Genomic DNA, 19,465 nt, shown 5'->3' on the forward strand with positions numbered 1-19,465 from the left:
GCTCTAAGAGAGGTGAATTTTGTAACGACGCTCAGTTTTAAAATTAAGTCCCCGAGTGAAAACGTTGATGGCTTTCCTTTGCCCCATTGTCCCAATCCTTTAAAATTGAGGAATCATTCTATTTTCTGTAAGGTAGAAGATAAAAGGTCAGAATACAGTGTGTGATCCAAGTATGAAAATATTCTAAGATCATCTTAAAATGCTTTGGAAAGACTGTCTAGGTTGGAATACTGTGGTTTTTTTTCTTAGATAATTTTATATTTCAAAAATTTCCTTTTATATTGCATTTTGTTTTCAGATACTTTTTCTGTGTAGTTCATTGGCTGTACTCTCTAATCTTATTATTTTTTGTAAGTACTAAAGCAGGGCAGGCCTTAGAGCTTTCAATGAACGAATAGAGGGGCCAGCCCCGTGGCTTAGTGGTTAAGTGCGCACACTGCGCTGCTGGCAGCCCGGCTTCGGATCCCGGGCGCGCACCGAGGCACCACTTCTCCAGCCATGCTGTGGCGGCATCCCACATAAAGTGGAGGAAGATCGGCATGGATGTTAGCTCAGGGCCAGTCTTCCTCAGCAAAAAGAGGAGGATTGGCATGGGTGTTTGCTCAGGGCTGATCTTCCTCACAAAAAAAAAAAAAAGAATGAATGAATAGATCACACAGCATTAGGTGGGGATGATTTTTTTCTCCAGCAGAAGTTTTCATGCTAGTTTAGTGAACACCTTTCCTCTCTTGCAAATAAATCTCAATAAATGAAAAAACATGCCTCTTACTAAATTTTGGGTCAGCACTGACTTGAAAACATAGGAGCAACAAGCTTGAACTTTTGCCTTGGTGAAGTTAAGCATCATGATCTCTTAAACAGTGCATAGGTACTGCTCTACGTGATAAATCCCAGGCATGTTACATGGATTTTGGGTGAGTATGATGTAAAATGTAAAATACCGGATGTGAAATACTCTGAGAAACTGAAAACATTGATTTTGTATAGATTGAAGCCTGAGTATTATTCATTGTCCACATTTACCAAGCACCTGAAATGTGTAGGTGTTATGGCAAAAACTGAAAATTCAAAGATCTATAATAAAATTCCCTATCTCAAGGAGTGTACTGATTAGTGGGAGATGGGTAAGAGAATTAACAATCCCTGGCAGTGTTTTAAGGGCTAGTCTAAAACTAACTCATGAAGCATTTGCCTGCACTGGGATTATTCTAAGTACTTTCCATACATTGCCTCAGTTAATCCTTGCAGCTCTATGAAGAACATACAGATCCACAATCTCTTATCTACAGTTCTGAACGCCAAAAAGTCCAGATAGCCCTGGAAATTGAATGTTTATTTTTTAAATTCATTTGGCAGACAAATTTGATCTGATGTGATGCTATTTCTCATCTTTATTTATCCAATTTGGTACGAATAGTCATACTTTTAGTACAGAAATATTGTTTGATTAATGAGTACTGCCTCAGATTCTGCTGGAGATTTTACTCCTGTACTATTATTTGGTCTGTTTAACAGAGGAGGAAACCGTGACTTAGAGAGATTAAATAATTTGCCCAGCCCAAATCTGACAGCTGGTAAAAGGCAGAGCCAGGATTTGAACTGAGACAACCTGATTCCAAAGTCCTTACTCTGAACTACTACATATTCTGGCTTTCAAATCTTATGATGAGATTAAGCACAAGGCTCCATGGGTTCTATGGAGTTCATCTAAATTAGACTGAGGGAGTTTTAAGGAAGGTTTTCTGAAGAAGGAGGCATTGTTTGATCTGAGTGGGAGGTGAGTAGGAGAGTTAGGCAAAGAAAGTGGGGAAGGGCTTTCTGGGCAAAAAACAAGGATGCATAGGTGAAATATACAGGGATTGGCTGGTATGATCTTTGACCTTTAGTAGAGTCTCAATAAATGACATTATTAATAAAATGATGCAATGGGGGAGTTGTAAATGGTGCAGTTTGGTGAGAGCAAAGTATCATAATGAAAGTCTTGATGAGTAGGTGGGTGCCTTGACAGCTAGTAAAAAACGACAGTATATCACTAAAAAAATGTGAGAGAGAAGAAGAGAGAATGGGGTAGAGAGAGATAGAGAATATCAGATTTTATTTGAAAAGTCATGCTGATAATGGTTTGGATATGTACAAAACTGAAGGCAGTGTTGTCATCATGAGGCTATTTCAATAATCCAAAGAAGATATTTAGTGCCCAAATTTGGGCAACTGCAGAGCACTGGGGATGGAGATGAGAGGGTGGAAATGAGAACCACCAAGGAAGTAGAATCCAGATGAATTGGTCCCGGGATGTGGTGGGTGGGAGGAAGGGAAAAGAAGTCTATGTTGACTCCCAGATTCCCGATTTGGGAGGAAAAAAGGTTTAAGGATAGATTTAGTCACAGATTTCTCTGTGGGTAGGATATCTGAGGATATTCTTTCCTGATGACCTGGACAATTTTCTGTGAAGTTGTTGGTAGGGTTATGTGCCAAGAGTGAGGGAATGAGGATGAGACAAGCATTTAAAGAGAGAGCAGCATAGCTGCTAAGGAGAATGGAAGAGGAAGCAGGAGATGTGCAGAACTGTCACTATAGAACACTTGGAACATTTTGCATTAGTGGATCTCCAAATGTTTTGCGTGTTAGACTGAGACACACTTTCGAGTGATTGAGTCACTCTTTAGCAAATATTCATTGGAGACCAATTTTGTGCCGTTCATTGTGTTGGATGTTGAAGGCGATTGATGAATTAGACCCAAAGGTTTACCATCTAGGTGTTATCTAACAGACGGATTTGGGATGGGGAGTGTTTACTTGGTTTATTTTCACCATCAATAGAGTAAATTTCATTTCTTAATATGACTTTTGCTTTTATATTTCGACTGCTTAATTCTATTTTCTTCTTTGCCATAAAAACCCAACCAAACCAAAACAAGAACAAGAATCCTTAAAAGTAAGAAGCCCTCTTCTATTCTTCTCACCACCATCTTCCCAGTCACCCAGATTTGAAACCTGAGTTATTTTTAATGCCTTTCCTCCTCTTGGCTCAAAAATTGATTCACTGTGAGGCCCCTCAATTCTGTGTCTAAATCAGCTCTTCCTCCATCACGTTTTCCACTGTGCTTCAGGCCCTCTAGTCAACAGTTTCATTCCACAAAAGTATAGCGACTGGGATGTATAAAATGAGTAAGATGTGATTCCTGCCTTAAAGGGATTTGCATCTTATGATTTTGGTGCTAGTTTCCCAACTATTCTTCCTGTGTCCTGTAGTACTTCCTTATGCTGCACATAGACATTACTCAGCGTAGTGCTTGGCAGCTAATAAGCGCTCAGTTTCTGTCTGTTTGCTGTCTTCCCTTCCCCTGCCTCTCCTCCTCCTTCTGCTTCATCTCTCAGTGTTGCACAGACCCTAGTCTCAACTCTCAGTAATAATCTAACTCTGACTCAAAAGGAGAAAAATAAAAGGAAGAAAGATTAAAAAGAGAGAGGAATGCTACCTTGCTATCATGAGACACTCACTTTGTTGAAGAAAGCTAGTCTCTCCTCGTCTGCACATTACTGTTAGTTTCCCTAAACATCAACTCTAGTTTTATCATGCCGCCTTTTATCGTGTAGCTGGAAGGTGGCTGCTTATTGCCCACCAGATAAAGTCATGTCGTATTCCTGATCCTCCCCACTTACTCCTTACTCTTCCTTTTCAGTCATCACCTGTGCCAACTCAGCCACTTCATGGCCCTTCCAGACCCCATGCTTTTGTCTTTTACACTCGTGTTCTTTCCTTATGGAATGCTCTTTCCCGGCTTTCACCCTTTTTCTGTTAAAACTCTTTCTATCTTTCAAGACCCACTTGCTCGGCTTATTTCCTACATTATACTTTCCAGACCCCTCAGTCAGTCCTCCTCTCTTCCTCTGTAAGCCTCATGAAATCTTTGTCGATAGGTTACAGTTTTTTAAAACACTAAAGGTGAATCCTTGCCTTGTCACTTCCTAGCTATATGACATTGGGCAAAATATGTAATTGCGCTAAGAAAGCTCTGTATTCCTGTTTGTAAAATAAAAATAATAAGAGTACCAACCTGAAAATGTTTTTGTGAAGACTGACAGAGATAATGCATATAAAATGCTTAGTGCAGTGCTTTGTAGCATGTGGTAAGCATTTAAGGATTAGCTATTGTCATTATTGTTACTACTATTATTATTTTCTCTCTTATAGCACTAAACAACTTTTACAATATATCATAGTTACCAATCACATCACCAATCCTCTAATAGTTAAAAAGTTCCTTGAGGTCATGAATCCCAGTTCATGCATCTTTGCATCCTTTGGAGCACTAGAACCACACAACAGAAGCTTCATAAATGTGTTTTGAAAGAACAAATGTAAATCATCTGGCTGATAGTTACAAGAATTTTGTTGCACTACAGTGTGTTTAGACAAAGCTTATTTCATGAAACACAAAAGAAAGCCAAAACAAATTTTTGCCATAAAATCAGAATTTAGGTTCCATTGTGGAATTACTGTAAGGGTAGAGAGGATATTTGAGTGTGCTTCGGTTGTTAAGATTCTTGATCAAATAAGGATTAGGAAAGGAAGCTGAGCATATCAGTGAAAAGACTAGAAGAAAATAAACCAAGCATGTCAGAGGAAAGACATCTGAACACATTCCTAGTTGCCCAACAAACAGAAGAATCACAAGAAGTCAGTATTGAATTGGTGTGGTCAGTGGACAGGAAACTTGTGCAGTGAACAAAAAACCTTGGGTGTTAAAAATGAGTTTCAGTGGGTTTGCTGCTAATGTGGGCAATGAGCAGGTTTAGAGTATGATTTCTTGTGGTCGCTTTCACAGTGTTAAAAGTGGATTTCTGTTCCAATGGCATTGTCGTAAATAGGTTTTTCTCTGTAATATAAGTGAGTAAATAAGGTAATCATAAGACACAAAATGAATAGCTTTTGGTCAGTATGATAGCAGGCATTTTTTTCCTTGATGTAACCATGGAAAGTTGTGACATTTTGGAAACTAGAAAAATGTCCAACATGTGTTTGATTTCAGAAAAGATTATGAAGAGAGCTAACTCTGTCAGACGTGTAGCTTTTGTCCACAGAATTGAAATAGAAAAGAGAGGACATTACCTGGCTAGTAAAGGCAAAATAAATTTTCCCACCAAAGTAGATGGTAAGATGAGAAGGTAACTAATATTTATTGAGCATCTATTATTTGCTAGGGTATTTACATTAATCATTTATGTTTATTCTTCACTCTAGCTCTCTAATGTGGGTCTTAATTTCCTCGTTTTAAACTTAGAAATATTGGCTAACTTTTTCAGGGCCATAGAACTAGGATAAAATGACATCAAAATCAAGCCTCTCTGGAAATCATATATACTGTAGCACACTGCCTCCCTGCTATTACTTGTTAAAATAGTATATAATTTTCTCAATTTTTTCTACTTTATCCTTCATATTTAGTTGTGGTCCTAGTGCAGAATAGTTGATGGAGGACATTTTAAATCATTTAATGAGTTGTAACAATGTTCCCTAGGAGTCAATAATCATTAGGACAAAACTGTTTTGATTACAGGAATTTGCATTGCTGGTGGCAGCAAGCACAATGTCTTCATGTACCAGACTGCTAAATATCTGTGGAGCGGAAAGGAGGAAGGAGTTCCAGTTCTTTCTTATAGACCCCCAAACTATCTAGAAATTGTTGAGCTGTAATACAGAACGTGTTTAAACTCAGTTTGTACTCATTTTGAAAAGCTCTGCCATAGAATAATTATCTTGTGAATGTACCAACGAGCTGTGGGCAAGTCCTAAGAGTTGTTCAGCTTGATACAATAGAGATGGCATATTTTATCTGAGGACTCACAGTTGTTGCCATTCTTTTCAGAGTAAAACCAGAGGTCTCAGTATTGCAGACCTAGGGGCTGTTTTGTTCTGATGCTCTTCATAGGACAGTGCACATAACTACATGGTTACATTGGTGGTGTCAGGTGTAAGTGAAACTCATGGATGAGCTTTTTGCAAAAACCATTGATACCTTAAGACAATATTTCTGGTCTCCAAAAATATAAGAGGAAAATGACTAAGCAACTATATATTTTTGAGGGAAACCACCCTTCTAAACATATAGCTTGATGGTGTTGTTATAAGCTCCTCAAGTGTAATTTACACTTCTTCTAGGAGCTTCCCTGCCCCAAGATTTATTCAGTCTTAAGCCTGAGGGAGCTTGTTCTCAGGTTTCTAATAATCAGATAATAGTTAACACCAGAGGTAGTGTCACTATGTTTAGAGCCATATCCTGCCACATTCGAAGAGAGAATTTACTCACTGTAAATTGATATTCCGGGAAACGCTTGAGTCAGGGAAGGTAAAGCAGCTTTCTATGTGGAACTTACACCCCTATGTTATGTGCTGTTTTCCCAACGTTTCTGGATTTGGACAGGAGAGTAGAAGATGCAGCAAAGACAATATAATTCTTGTGGCTGAAGAAATCCATCGGAGAAGAAGAAAGATTCCCTGAGGGTAGCGGGCTAGCTATGAAGGTGTATTATATTCCGTTACCAGAAGAGTGGAGTCTGCTGTATAATGGTGTCAGTCAAAGGGTATTGCCGGGGATCTGAAGCAGAATTATCCAGAAGCAGTGGATGGTGTTACCATGGCCCGACCACTGGTATCAGAGCAGAGGACACCTCTTGGAGGTGTCTGTTTGCCAAACTGCATTCATGTGGAGCTTCCGGAGATTTTTACGTTGTAGGAGTTAGTGCTGGAGTCAAAGTTCTGTGAGCTGGTTACTTTATTTTACATGGATTTGTACTTTACCGTATTAGTATCTTCCTTTAATTTTAAAAACTTCTCTCAACCTTGTGAAAGTGCGGATTTTAGTGTGAACAGAAAGCACTTCAGTCTTTTGCCCTAAGGAGTTCTAAAATTTTAATAAGGCTCCTATAGGATTAAAAAAATACTAGAAAATACAATAAAGAGATAATAACTTCCTAATTGTCAAGCAATAGAAGACTCCAGATACAACAAAAAGATGTTAAGCTGTGTAAGCATTAAAAACCTCTGGATAATTGAAAAGAAGAGCACCAGGACAAAATAAATAGATTGGGGGCCAGACCCGGTGGCCTAGTGGTTAAGTTCGGCATGCTCCGCTTCGGTGGCCCAGGTTCACTTCCTGGGCGCTGACCTACACCATTCGTAAGTGGCCAGGCTGTGGTGGCAGCTCACATACAAAATAGAGGAAGATGGGCAACAGATGTTAGCTCAGGGCGAATCTTCCTCAGGAAAAAAAAAAAATACAGTGGGGAAGACACAAGCATTAAATATGTCAGGCGGCCCTATTGTATAGCAATCAATAACCTAGTTTTTGGAGTCGGATGTTGTGATTCATAGCTCTGCCACCTACTAGCTGTGTGATCTTGGGCAAGCTACTTAACCTCTCCAAGCCAAGTTTAATTTTCTGGAAAATAATGATAATGTTTCCTAATTAATATGAGGATTCACTGAGATAGTATATGTTACAAAGTATGTGGTATGTAGTAAGCACTGAATTGTAGCTCTGATTATACAAATCATTCGGGTTCATTCAAATTTGTAAGAACCTCAAGATTCCAAAAACAAAAGAGGCAAAGTACACAAATGCTATTTGAATTTGGAATCTGCACCTACCCCTCCCCACACACACATAAAAAATATCCATGCCAAATGCACTGTTCTCTATGAAGTCGTTCTTGAATTCTCACCTGACCCAACCAGAAATGACTTTTTCTTCCTTTGATCTCTGCAATCTTCTGGATACAGAGGCTACTTCTTGACTTCAGTATTTTTCATAATAAAGCCAAGTACTAAAGGTATTTGCATTTTTGTCTTATCTCCGCAACTAAACTATAAGGCGGCTACTGTTTATAATCATCTTTTTATCCCAAGAAGATTCTAATATGCAATAGACATTGAAGAAACTTGTATTTAATTAAGTTGAAATGTAGATACATCTAACTGATTGCTTTTCACTCCTATTTTCTGTAATATTTGCATTTTGTATCATAGTGAAATTCTTGACTAGAACATGTAGTATGTGTATTGTATGTCTGTGTTGAAATCACAGTGAGGAAAGCTATGTGAGTTTTAGAGTGGCCGTTTTGTCTCTAGATAGTACATTCATTCTGGAAACAGCTCGATATGAATACCAAATTAAAACTCAATTTAAGTCACACTATATGTTGTTATGATAGTCTGTTGGGTCTGGTGTCTTAAAATGGTTTTAGATACATTAACCTACCCAGGTTAGGAGTTAATCAGTGAAACTAAAGTATTGTTATATATAACATCTGCGTTTAGATCAATCCAGGTGTGTATATTATTCCTTTTTTTCTGTAGAGAAATTGTACCATATTGACCCTTGTCACTGGTATGAAATTAATTTTTTACATAATATGTAAAGATGCAGAGCAAACAAATTATGTCACACAGGACAGATCTTTGCCAGTTATCACTGTAAGATTTTTGATTCTATATATAATGAACTGTAATGATTGACACCCATATTACTTTAATTTAGTACTGTTGACTGATGGTGTTTTCTTTCTATATAGTTATTTGTTTTTTCCACTTTATTTAAATTTAAAATTCATAGATACAAAAAACAATTAAATTTTCATTAAGTAACCATGTCCTAATATTTTTAATGAAGAAGAGTTAGAAAGAGGTGCACTTGCTTTCAATCCCAGCTGTCACTTAGACTATCATATCACATGAACAATGAAATTTTTACTGAGGATGTGAAAATAGCATTGAATCTTGCGGATTGAATATTCTGAACATCAGATCTGAAATGTCTGCTTTTCAATATATGTGAAATCAAACTTGGAATTCACTCACTATTATATCCTGACACGCTCTTCTCAAACGTTAGAACATAATATTGATTTAAATTTGATCTTAGTATTTCCCTCCTAATTTTATTTAATTTTACTTATTATATGTTGAAAATGTGGGAGGAAGTATTGAAAATAGAGGTGCTGACTGGTGAGTTGGTGGTGGAGTCCTCAGGGATTTGTGAGCCAGGGAAAGGCTAAGAAGTTGACATTTGACCAAAACCGGATATGGAGCAGCAGTAATTAACTATTTATTGAGATGACCTTACAGAATATTTGCGCCTTCATTCACATTCTGTTTTGTGAAGGGCTGTCAAATTGAAGTTAATTCTTCTGTGAGAATATGGGCATTTTTAAGGGCTTTTCCTAAGGTCACAGTTTATTTTAGTTGATAATTATGAGTATAAATGTAACCAACTTTATTTTAAATAGTGGGAAAAAAATTTAAAGTGATAGTGTAGAGGAGTTAATGTATTCTGTTTTCAAAATATGTCCTCCTACCTTAATTAGTATTTGAAATATCCCAAATCAAATCAGACACCACCATAGTGAAATCAGTAAAAAACAGCTTAGGTTTTCAATAGCTTTCCATTTGGCATCTAGACTACAATTGAACAAATTGAGGTTGACTTGAATGATAATGGCAAAGGAAATAGGTCCTAGCTTTCTTCCTCTGGTCATTCATTCTTTCAAGCATGGATTTAAGAAATATGCTCTGAATGCTGAAATTAGCACAAAGAAAAATGCAAAATTCTTGTCTAAAAACTCACAATCCCAGGTAAGGCTTGAGGGTGGAAGACCAAGGAGAAGTAGACAATTATGATAAGATATAACAGAGCTTTGTATAAGATACTAAGAAGACAGACAGCAACCCCTAATTCCGCAAGAGAGGAAAAATAAGGTATTTTCACGTAAGACATGACATTTCAGTGTCATTTTCAAAAGTGGTAAGAGTTTTCCAGGAGAATCCATGGGCAGGCACTTCAGGCACAGAAAACAATAGGTATGAAGGCAGGGGTGCATTTAAAAATCTGAAAACTGCCTTTATCTTGAATTGCTTGGGAGTACACTTACTCATTTCGTTGACCGAGAGATTAAACGACAACAGAAGAAACCAGATCCCAGGTTGTGTAATTATTTAACATTTATTGAACATTATCATAGTGGGTGCTAAACTGAATCTTGTTAGGCCCTTCCTCTACCAGTGAGTACCGTCTAATTAAGAAGACAGCCAAGGCAGGAATGAAAACAGCATCAAATCAATCAGCAGCTGTCTTTAAAGGGCCTACGGCTGTCCATAAAGAGATTTATAGATTAACTGCAGCACTTTGAATTACACTGGGAAGAAAATTGGCAGCAGGTGCAAACTTCAGAGCGTGGATTTATTTTGCTTCAGGCAGCTGACCCAGAGGTAGGTGGGCTGCTGATTCCGGTCCCTCTGAAATTTTATAGTGGTCCAAGGGTAGCCTCAATTAGGAGACCCTTGTGTAATCCAGCTATTTTCTAAACTATCATCAATATGCATGAATTTATAAAAACTAGGAAATGTTCTGATACTAGGTAATAAAGGTGGAATTTTGTACAATTTGAGGAAATTCAGCCAGGAATTTGGAGAATAAGATATGTATTTGTGCAATTCTAAAACCTTAGTGACTGAAATCTCTTTCCTCTGAAAGATTATTGGGAATAATCTCTAAGAATTTTATTACAGGGCTATTATTAAAACCATCATAACATTGTGCTTATATAACACAGGACATAAAATCATAAAATGTCAATCTTTATTTTTTAGAATCAAAACACAGAGCATTCTATTTTAGTAGTTGAAATAAGTGATTTTAGTCTAATCTCAACTGCATATGCTAAAGTCAGTTTTTTTCAAAGTTACAGATGCATTGCATTGCTATTATAATATATTGTCTGGAATAATATATGTATAGTCTGGAATACAAGGAGTTCTAAAATGAAAAGCAAATATTTCTCCTTGCTTTGATGATTTACATCGTAGTGAATTAATGGCTCGATTAATGTAAGTGTATTAAAATATATATTTAATTTTAGGCCTAAATGATATTTATATAAAATACTGAGTAATAAGTAGTACCACTTTAGGGATTTTAGATGGCTGAACTAATTTGTATACACTAGTCAGCCCTGTGGGTCTAATGGTGAAGGTTCAGTGCTCTCACCACTGCGGCCCAGGTTCATTTCCTGGTCAGGGAATTACACCACCCGTCTGTTGGTTGTTGTAGCTTGGTGGCTGCGTGTTGCTGTGATGCTGAAAGCTATGCCACTGGTATTTCAAATGCCAGCAGAGTCACCCATGGTGGACAGGTTTCAGTGAAGCTTCCAGACTAGACAGACTAGGAAGAAGGACCTGGTCACTATGAAAACCCCATGAACAGCAGGGGAGCATTGTCCGATATAAGGCCAGAAGATGACAGGATAGTGCAAAAAGACCCAATAGGGCTCAGCTCTGCCATATACAGGGTCCTAGGAGTCAGAATCAACTAGACGGTATGAACAACAAAAGTAATTTATATGCATTTTCTTACTTATATTTCATTTCCTACCCATCTTGATTTTGATGTTAGATCATATTCACTGTGTTTATTCCTTACATTTACATTTTTGCTGAACACTGAGCTAGAATTCTGAAGTTACCTAATATTCCTGTAAACTTGGGCCGGCTACTGAAGCACTCTGAGCCACCTTTGACTCATCCTTAAAATACTGATATGATACTGGTTCCGCCTCTCTCACAGGGGTGCTGGGAGGATCAAATGATTTAGTGCTTTTAAGTGTCAAGTTACACACAGTTATATTGATTCTGTATTTTAAAGTTTGTATTTGCACATGTTATAAAGGCAAGTTTGTCTTATTTAATAGAAGTGTGATACTTTCTTTGCGGAAGGAGGTCAAGTATTCCCCCAGCAGTTTGCATATGTATCCTTATGCCTCCAAGTGTGGATGTGAGTGTTAACTGCATGTAACTCCCAGAGCTTCAACTCCATTATCCTGCAGGTCAGGATTCGTGGGGCAGTACAATTTCAAATCTTTTCCTATCACCCTTCCCATGCTACAGAAAGAGTTAGGTGGCAGATTTATTTCATGAGAATAACTCCCCAAATGTTACCCACAGAGACTATCTACAGCTGGCTCTGGGATCTACTTCGGAGAATTCATCCCTATCCTTGCCTCTCCTCTCCTTCTATTCCTTCCTACTATTGGTGGGACTTTTGTCCAAATCCTTTTGCATTCAAGGTTGCTGGATGTGTAAACTATATATGTACTTCAGCAGGAGTATACAGTACTTCAAAATATGAGCTCTTCTTTAATATATAATTTGTGTATGTCTATGTTTGAAAGAAATACCATACAATAACCAAGATACAGGTGCAGTTTAAAATATAGTGTCTTTGAAAATCTATCTTTGAGTAACAAAATTGTATTCTTCATTTCAGAACATGATGAGTGCATCACAAATCAACACAACTGTGATGAAAATGCTTTATGCTTCAATACTGTTGGAGGACACAACTGTGTTTGCAAGCCAGGCTATACGGGGAATGGAACTATGTGCAAAGGTAAAAGGTTTAAGTGCCAGCACCTCTTCCATTAAGGATAATGCAATCCATCTCTACCTCCCTCCACTCCTTCTTATCACTGTTATCTACCTTCTGGGTTCTTCTTATAGCCATGGAGAGCCTTGCAGCATGGCTCATAGTCTTCCTCCTGGGTTACGTCGGTGTTTAAGTGGTCAAACTGTTCAACCACTTTGACTTCATGTTCGTTGATCTCAACCACAGTGGTTTTCATCTCTATTCCTCTCCAGCAGACCACACCCATAATCACATCCTGAGCATTTTTGTACCAAACTGCTCCACATTTGAAATCTTAACCTTCAACTTTATTGTCTAACCCAAGTCCCTCTGCTTCCAGTTCGCCTACTCTGTTCCTTCCACAACTCTTGATCTTCAATTTCTCTGACTCTTCCTTTTCACCCAGTTTACCAGTCTCCTCCCAGGTTCAGATATTTCTTTTTGAGTCCAAACATGACAGCTATATATTTTTGGCAGCATCAAAAGTGGAACCCTTGTTCTACTAACATAATCCACTGTGAAATATCTCTATTTGGAGTCAGTCTGACAGTTTTTCTTCTCTGCTCTCTCTCTTGAGCTTTTGAGTGCTAGTTAACTGGGACTATTGGGTCTCCATGTGTTACAGTTTCCCATGTTAGCACGTTTGTCAATACAAATCAATAATTCTTTTAAATGCTCTGTTGAGCTCAGATTTTCATTTCCATCAGTGGATATTCCAACTGTAGTTCACTACCATCCGTTAATTCACTCTTACACAAATGCCCTCTTTTCCTTCATCAGATAAGCTTACCTCCTACTTCACAAGGGAAATAGAGATTCTATTTTGGAAACTCCACCAACTCCCATAGGATGAAGTCCATATTCCTTATTATGTCATATAGATTTATTAATGATTTGTCTAATTTAGGCATTTTAAGCTTTAAAACTGTCCATTCCTCAAATACATTGTGTCCATTATCCTGGAGTTTGCTAAAATCAATTTGCTATGACACTGTGTATGTGGGAGGTAGGAAATAACAAGGAATGGTTGTTAATACAGTGGCCCAAGAGCATGGGTCTTAAGACCTGGTCTACAATAAAACATTGGTCGCAGATATGGATGGGCCAGAGGATTACTCTGGTTTGTAAAAGTCTATGGAAATCTTTAATTTAGGGCATTGTGAAGAAGGTCTACTCATTTTGGGGTCTGAATCCCACAAAGATTTCCTTGGACAAATCCTGAGAAAAGCCAGACTTTTAAAGTCCATAGCATGGTATAACTGAACCCTTAGGAATTCCCCAAAGCATCTGGCTGTTCTGAGAGTTTATTTGGGTTTAAGATTTTATCTGGGAGCCCAACAACTCCTCGCTCTTATTTCTATTTGAATTGAATCCTAATTAATGTGAAGAATGAAGTTTATAGCGTAAAGAACTCTAAAAGTCATGAGCAGGTGCAGACAGATTCTTTGAAGGGAGGAGAACTTTCAGGGGTCTATAAATTTCTTCTGGGAGTTAGGACTACAGGTTGCCTGAGAAAAGACTCTCCAGTTCTTGTGTGTTATCTCTGCTGTGAATATCAGAAGCTGAGAGATAAGTAGTTTAGATGAAGGATCTGAATGATTGAGTCCTGTGCTCTATCAAAAAGCTGCAACCTTGCAAATTATTCCAAAGAAGACCTATAAATGGTCTGGTAGATAGACCCTTTATTATTTATGAGGTTGAAATTCTCAGTCTCTTTGCAAATCCTTGGTGACTAGATATTCTTTTTGCCCAAGATGAAGACAGGTTAGAACCTAGAACCAAAGAAGCCAAATGGCCTCTTTGGACCTCTTCCTTTAACTCCACTAGAATCTCGAATTTCTACATTTTACCACTCTGAGAAAGTATATCCTAACTAATTAGAGGAAGCACATGCCAAAAAACGAGACACAGCTTTTCCCCAGTTCCTGGAACAAGCTGGTCTAGTTCTTCCATGATAGGCCTTGCCAGGCTGAGGAAGAGCCCCTCAGCCTTATAGAGGCAATGAATAAGTTGAAGTAGAAACGAGCTTCAGGGAGCTCAGTCGCACCCATCTTGTTTTTCTCACCTTCTTTAAAGGCAGCATATCTCAAAAGATCACGCTTGCAGTGGCTCAGACCTTGGCTCCTTTTCCTACTCACGGAAAAATTTCTCCCCTCACTTGCAAACCCACTTTAGTACAACAGGCTGTGCAATGTCTTTGCCCTTGATCCTGGATCCTGATCTATCCTTGTCAGAGGAATGCAAGATGCTCCCTGAAGACCACTATAGCAAATTCTTACTGTTGGCTAATTCATCGCCAGGACTGATTTAGAACTTTTTGAAGGATGGGGCATTTCTCTAATATTTTGGCACTTTGGCCAGTGTGTAGAATGATCAGAGTCTCATAGGATCTAATCATTTTCTATTTCCTAATTTCATTCTCTAGGTAGTGGTTTTCCTTAAGAAAACTATCTGGGATAGCTGCCATTTTTAAAGGTTTATTTTCAAGCTGGATTGTTACAGTGCGATGCAATCTAAATTTTAATGCACTTCCTGTTTTGTAAGGTTACTATTTTTTTGTTAAAAGAAATGTTAGTATTTTATTTTACGGGTGAAATATTTCTTTAACATTGGAAAGAGTACTGTTTTACAAACTGTGTTGACGTTCCTTACCTGTATGGAAAGTATTGTATGAATGTGAAATTTTAATAGCTTTTATAATTTGATGTCCATATTTCTGAAGGACTAGAGAAAAGCTGGGTTTGGAGGATCTTGAACTACTTACTTCTAGAGTGCTAAAATCATGTATCTGAATTCTTTTAGCATTTTGCAAAGATGGCTGTAGGAATGGAGGAGCCTGTATTGCCGCTAATGTGTGTGCCTGCCCACAGGGCTTCACTGGGCCCAGCTGTGAAACAGGTAAGAATATCATTCCATCTTCTAGAAAATGAATTTTTACTCCAATGTATAAAATAATCCATGAGGAAAATGTTTCAAGTTTCAAGTGGGCTCTCAAAGCATGGAGCTATTAATAAGGAAGTGCTAGGAAGGAGGAGGCGGAGAGTTTCAATGATGCATATTCACTGGGCATTTCCCCAGAGTCACTCTGAGGAGGTTTTGCAGCAATTATCACTAGAAGGATATTGAACTTTTTCAGAAAACTGTGTAAGATTGCCCAGGATTTGATGACTTCATAATTCATTTTACTCATTTGGGGCCCATTTTTCCTGGAACCTATATGACTATGTTAAAGCATAGAGTTCAAGCTTGTGGCCAACTCACATCTTAGGGCACACTATTCCCTGCATCCACATCTGAGAATTTTTAATAAATTTTTATCTACGCCATTCAGTATTCATTCATTGTTGTTTATTTAGAAAGTATTTAAAGTTTTCTGCTCCTTAATTATTCCTCATCCAGTCCATTCTCAACTTACTCTTTCTGATGGATACAAATACTAGAACTTTAAAAAATGTTTAAAAATATGTATCTATTTATAAATATATATATTTTTATTTATATATGGTATATATTTAAAAAATATTTTTAATATATTTATTATATATTAAACATTTATATATGTTAATATATATTTAATAATATATATTATATACATATTAAGTATTTCAAGTTATATTACATATATATAGTCTGTGTATACTTTATGACCCAAAGTGAAATGTTTTGTCAGTTGAAAATATACCTTGGGAATGAAAAAAAGGGTGTTTTGAGTATTAGCTCCTAATTAAAATCATGTCAGCAGTAGTTTTAGTTGCGTTGGGTTAAGTGGGTTCTAACAGCAGATGACCTCAGAAAGTCTGGTTATTCTCCCTATGAGAAAGCTGCTGCCACCAGGGATCTCATGTTGCTTTCCATAAACCTCAGTGCAATAGATGCAATGCGTGTCCTGCCTCCATTCCACTTGCCTCCATTCCACTTGCAGAGTCATGGGGTTTAATAAAGACACTGACTGATCAGTATGTGAGACAGAAAACGTTCTGGTCCATTTGGGAAGTGAACACTTTACTAAATAGATAGTGCCACTGTGCACAGAAGGATGCTCACAAAGGGGCTTGCATTACTAGATTATCTCTTTCTATAAAAGTACCTTTAAGTGGTATTTTTCAAACTTCAATGACTGATTAGTTTCAAAGGTCTCTAATAGAAAATGCATAATGGCTCTCTTTGATATGTAGGGCTCTTTCTTAAGGGGATCATTTCCTGAATCAGAAGTTCCCAAACTCATTGTGCTTGTGAATCACCCATAGAGCTTGTTAACTTGTCAAAACTACAGATTTTTGGTAATTAACTATCATAGGATATACTTGATCAAAATCAGGCAACCCCAATGTTGCTATCACATGATCTCCACCAGTACACCCACACACATCAAGGTGCACTGTGTCTGTATATCAATGCCTGTGGTGACAGTGTTTCCAGAATATAGTATTTTGTGCTGCTGCTGGTGCAGAGTCTGGATATTAAAATACTAGCTTTTTCAGGGCATTTCAAAGGTGTGGAATTTTGAAACAAAGGCTGTACCAGAAAATCTGAGATGAATAATGGCCATGCCCAATACTGCATATCATTCTTCCATTAGGAAAAAAAAAAATTATATGATGAGATTGTGAAAATTTGGAATGGCATAAGATTAATCTGAGCAATGTAAAATTTAAAACTAGAGTTAAAAATAACCCAGCAGACTATTTAGCCTTCTGTATTTAATTATCCTGAACTTTTAGTCTATAAGAAGACAATCCCAGACTTACTCTAAGTAGCTATCTGTAGCAGGCAGGGGCTTTGAGGACAGATGTGGGTTCAAAATCTAGTTCTATCATTTACTCGTTTTGTGGCCTTGGGCAACTTACATAAACTTCTCAGTGTCTTGTACCTTCTATACATCACCTCACTCTTCACAACTCTCTTCCAAGATAGGTATTATCTCTGTTTACAAACAAAAATATTGGGTTCAGAGTGACTAATTGTTTTTCTAAGGTCACAGAGTTAGCAGCTGAATACAAAGGTCTTTCTGCTCCCAACCCAGGCTTTTTATCTATATCAGTGCTTTTCAAAGTTTCTATGAAGTCTCTCTGATGATAGGAGAGAGAATGCCTTCATCCAGGGAGATCCTGAAATGTTTCACCATGGGATAATTAAATTTCTTCAAAATATCATGTTTTATCATAAAAAATCATGCATTTCTATTCCATAGTATATGAAAATATTTAACTAACTTACCATTGAGTAAAGTTGGTGCTCTGAGACAATGGGTCATAGTTTATCTCTGCCTTCTAGCATCTCTTGGCCCAAGACCACATATCACTATTTGGGAAACAAGGCATTCCTGCCTACTATCCGAGAAAATGTAATAACAACACTTTCCTGAAAGTGTCTGTCCCAGTTGTTGCTCCAGGTTAGATCCTAACCTCTCACCTTCCAGCACCACTTTTGTTGATGTAGTTATACATAGAAATTATGCCCTTTTAAATAAAAACTTTAGGGCCGGCCCTGTGGCTTGGTGGTTAAGTGCGCGCGCTGCGATGCTGGCGGCCCGGGTTCGGATCCCGGGTGCGCAGCGAGGCACCACTTCTCTGTCCAGCCTGAGGCCGAGTCCCACATACAGCAACTAGAAGGATGTGCAGCTGTGACATAACAACTATCTACTGGGGCTTTGGGGGCAAAAAATAAATAAAATCTTTAAAAAAAAAAAAAAATAATAAATAAATAAATAAATAAAAACTTTAGATGAAAAGAGAACCGTATAAAATAATTTATTCTTCATTCAACAAATGTTTATTTAGGACCTCTTATATGCTGAGCACTGATCTAGAAACAGGATGTAGCAGTGAACAAAACTGAGGCGCCCTGTATGCATGGAAATTATCGTCTAGTAGGGTAGACAGATTATAAACAGGAAAATAAATACATAAAATAATGTCGGATAACAGCAGGTGCTATAAAGAAAACTAAGGTAGATACTATAAAATTATTTTATTAAACTATATTCCTTACATACATGATAGGTATTATTATTATTATATTATTATGGATATTTACTTTATTAATACAGGTAACTAACATCAGCTTCTGTATCAAGTCCCAAAATCTTGCTGGTTAACACAAAAAGTGTACTGCTCACTCACATCTCAGTTCAATGTGTCAGAGTAGTGGTGAGGAGATTTGAGGGGGATTGGGATTGGGATCGCTCAAGCCAGGGATACCTTGGCTGTTGCCATTTTATGAAAAAACCATGCTCAGCACATGGCCTCCAAAGCTACCAGAGAAGAGAACTACAGAGAAAGCAGGGAGAAGATACACCTACTGTTCCTGCCTCAGGTCAGAAGTGACATGTCACTTCCTCTCACATGCCATTGATGAGAACTAATTGCATGGATTCCAGGGGTTTGGAAAATGTAGTTGAGCTGTGTCCAGGAAGATGAAACCGGTTTATTGAACACTGAACCAGGCTCTTGCCATATCTGCCATCTGGTATTGCTGGTACTATTTATTCTAAATATCAAACCATTTTCCACGTTTCTCTCATCTACTCAGAGTGTGGAAGTCTGAGTTATTGCCTTTTTCAATCACTGCCTTCTTTTCACCTCCAGCAAGAATCCTTAACTTGGAATTCCTGGATCCCTGTAGGTCTATGGATGGACTTTAGGGGTCCAGGAATTCCATGAATGTCTGCGCATGTGTATGTTTTTCTACAGAGAGAATCCACAGCTTTTAAAGATTTCATATGGGTTCTATAACTTCAGAATAGCTAAGAACCACTAGGGAGAGATTCTTCCATGATTCATAGAGAGCTAACTACTATCTCACTCTGTAGAAGTTGATCCAAAGTCAAATATCCAATACCTCTCAGTATGTTTTTTTGGGGACCTTAAATCCAGAGACCCCAAACTAAACTCATCATCTCTCTTCCATAACTCACAACTCCCCTCCTCTTCTCTTACCAAAACTTGGTTCTTCACTTCTGTTCTTTATTTCAGTGAATGGCAGCCTTATCCACCAAGTTTTCTAGA

At 37.8% G+C, this 19,465-nt stretch overlaps 1 protein-coding gene across 4 annotated transcripts in view; it reads left to right on the forward strand.

Moving 5' to 3' along the window:
• NELL2 (neural EGFL like 2) overlaps nucleotides 1-19,465 on the forward strand; it is a 352,025-nt gene that overhangs the window by 247,941 nt on the left and 84,619 nt on the right. For all 4 annotated transcript variants that reach the window (XM_087442529.1, XM_087442528.1, XM_004428919.3 and 1 more), the window contains exons 15-16: nucleotides 12,321-12,443; nucleotides 15,261-15,356. In XM_087442529.1, coding sequence (XP_087298655.1) covers nucleotides 12,321-12,443; nucleotides 15,261-15,356 — 219 coding nt within the window. The remainder of the gene's footprint in view (nucleotides 1-12,320; nucleotides 12,444-15,260; nucleotides 15,357-19,465) is intronic.

Source organism: Ceratotherium simum, chromosome 17 (genome assembly GCF_057802395.1).
Source record: "Ceratotherium simum simum isolate JZ-2026a chromosome 17, ASM5780239v1, whole genome shotgun sequence".
Taxonomy (NCBI): Eukaryota; Metazoa; Chordata; class Mammalia; order Perissodactyla; family Rhinocerotidae; genus Ceratotherium; species Ceratotherium simum.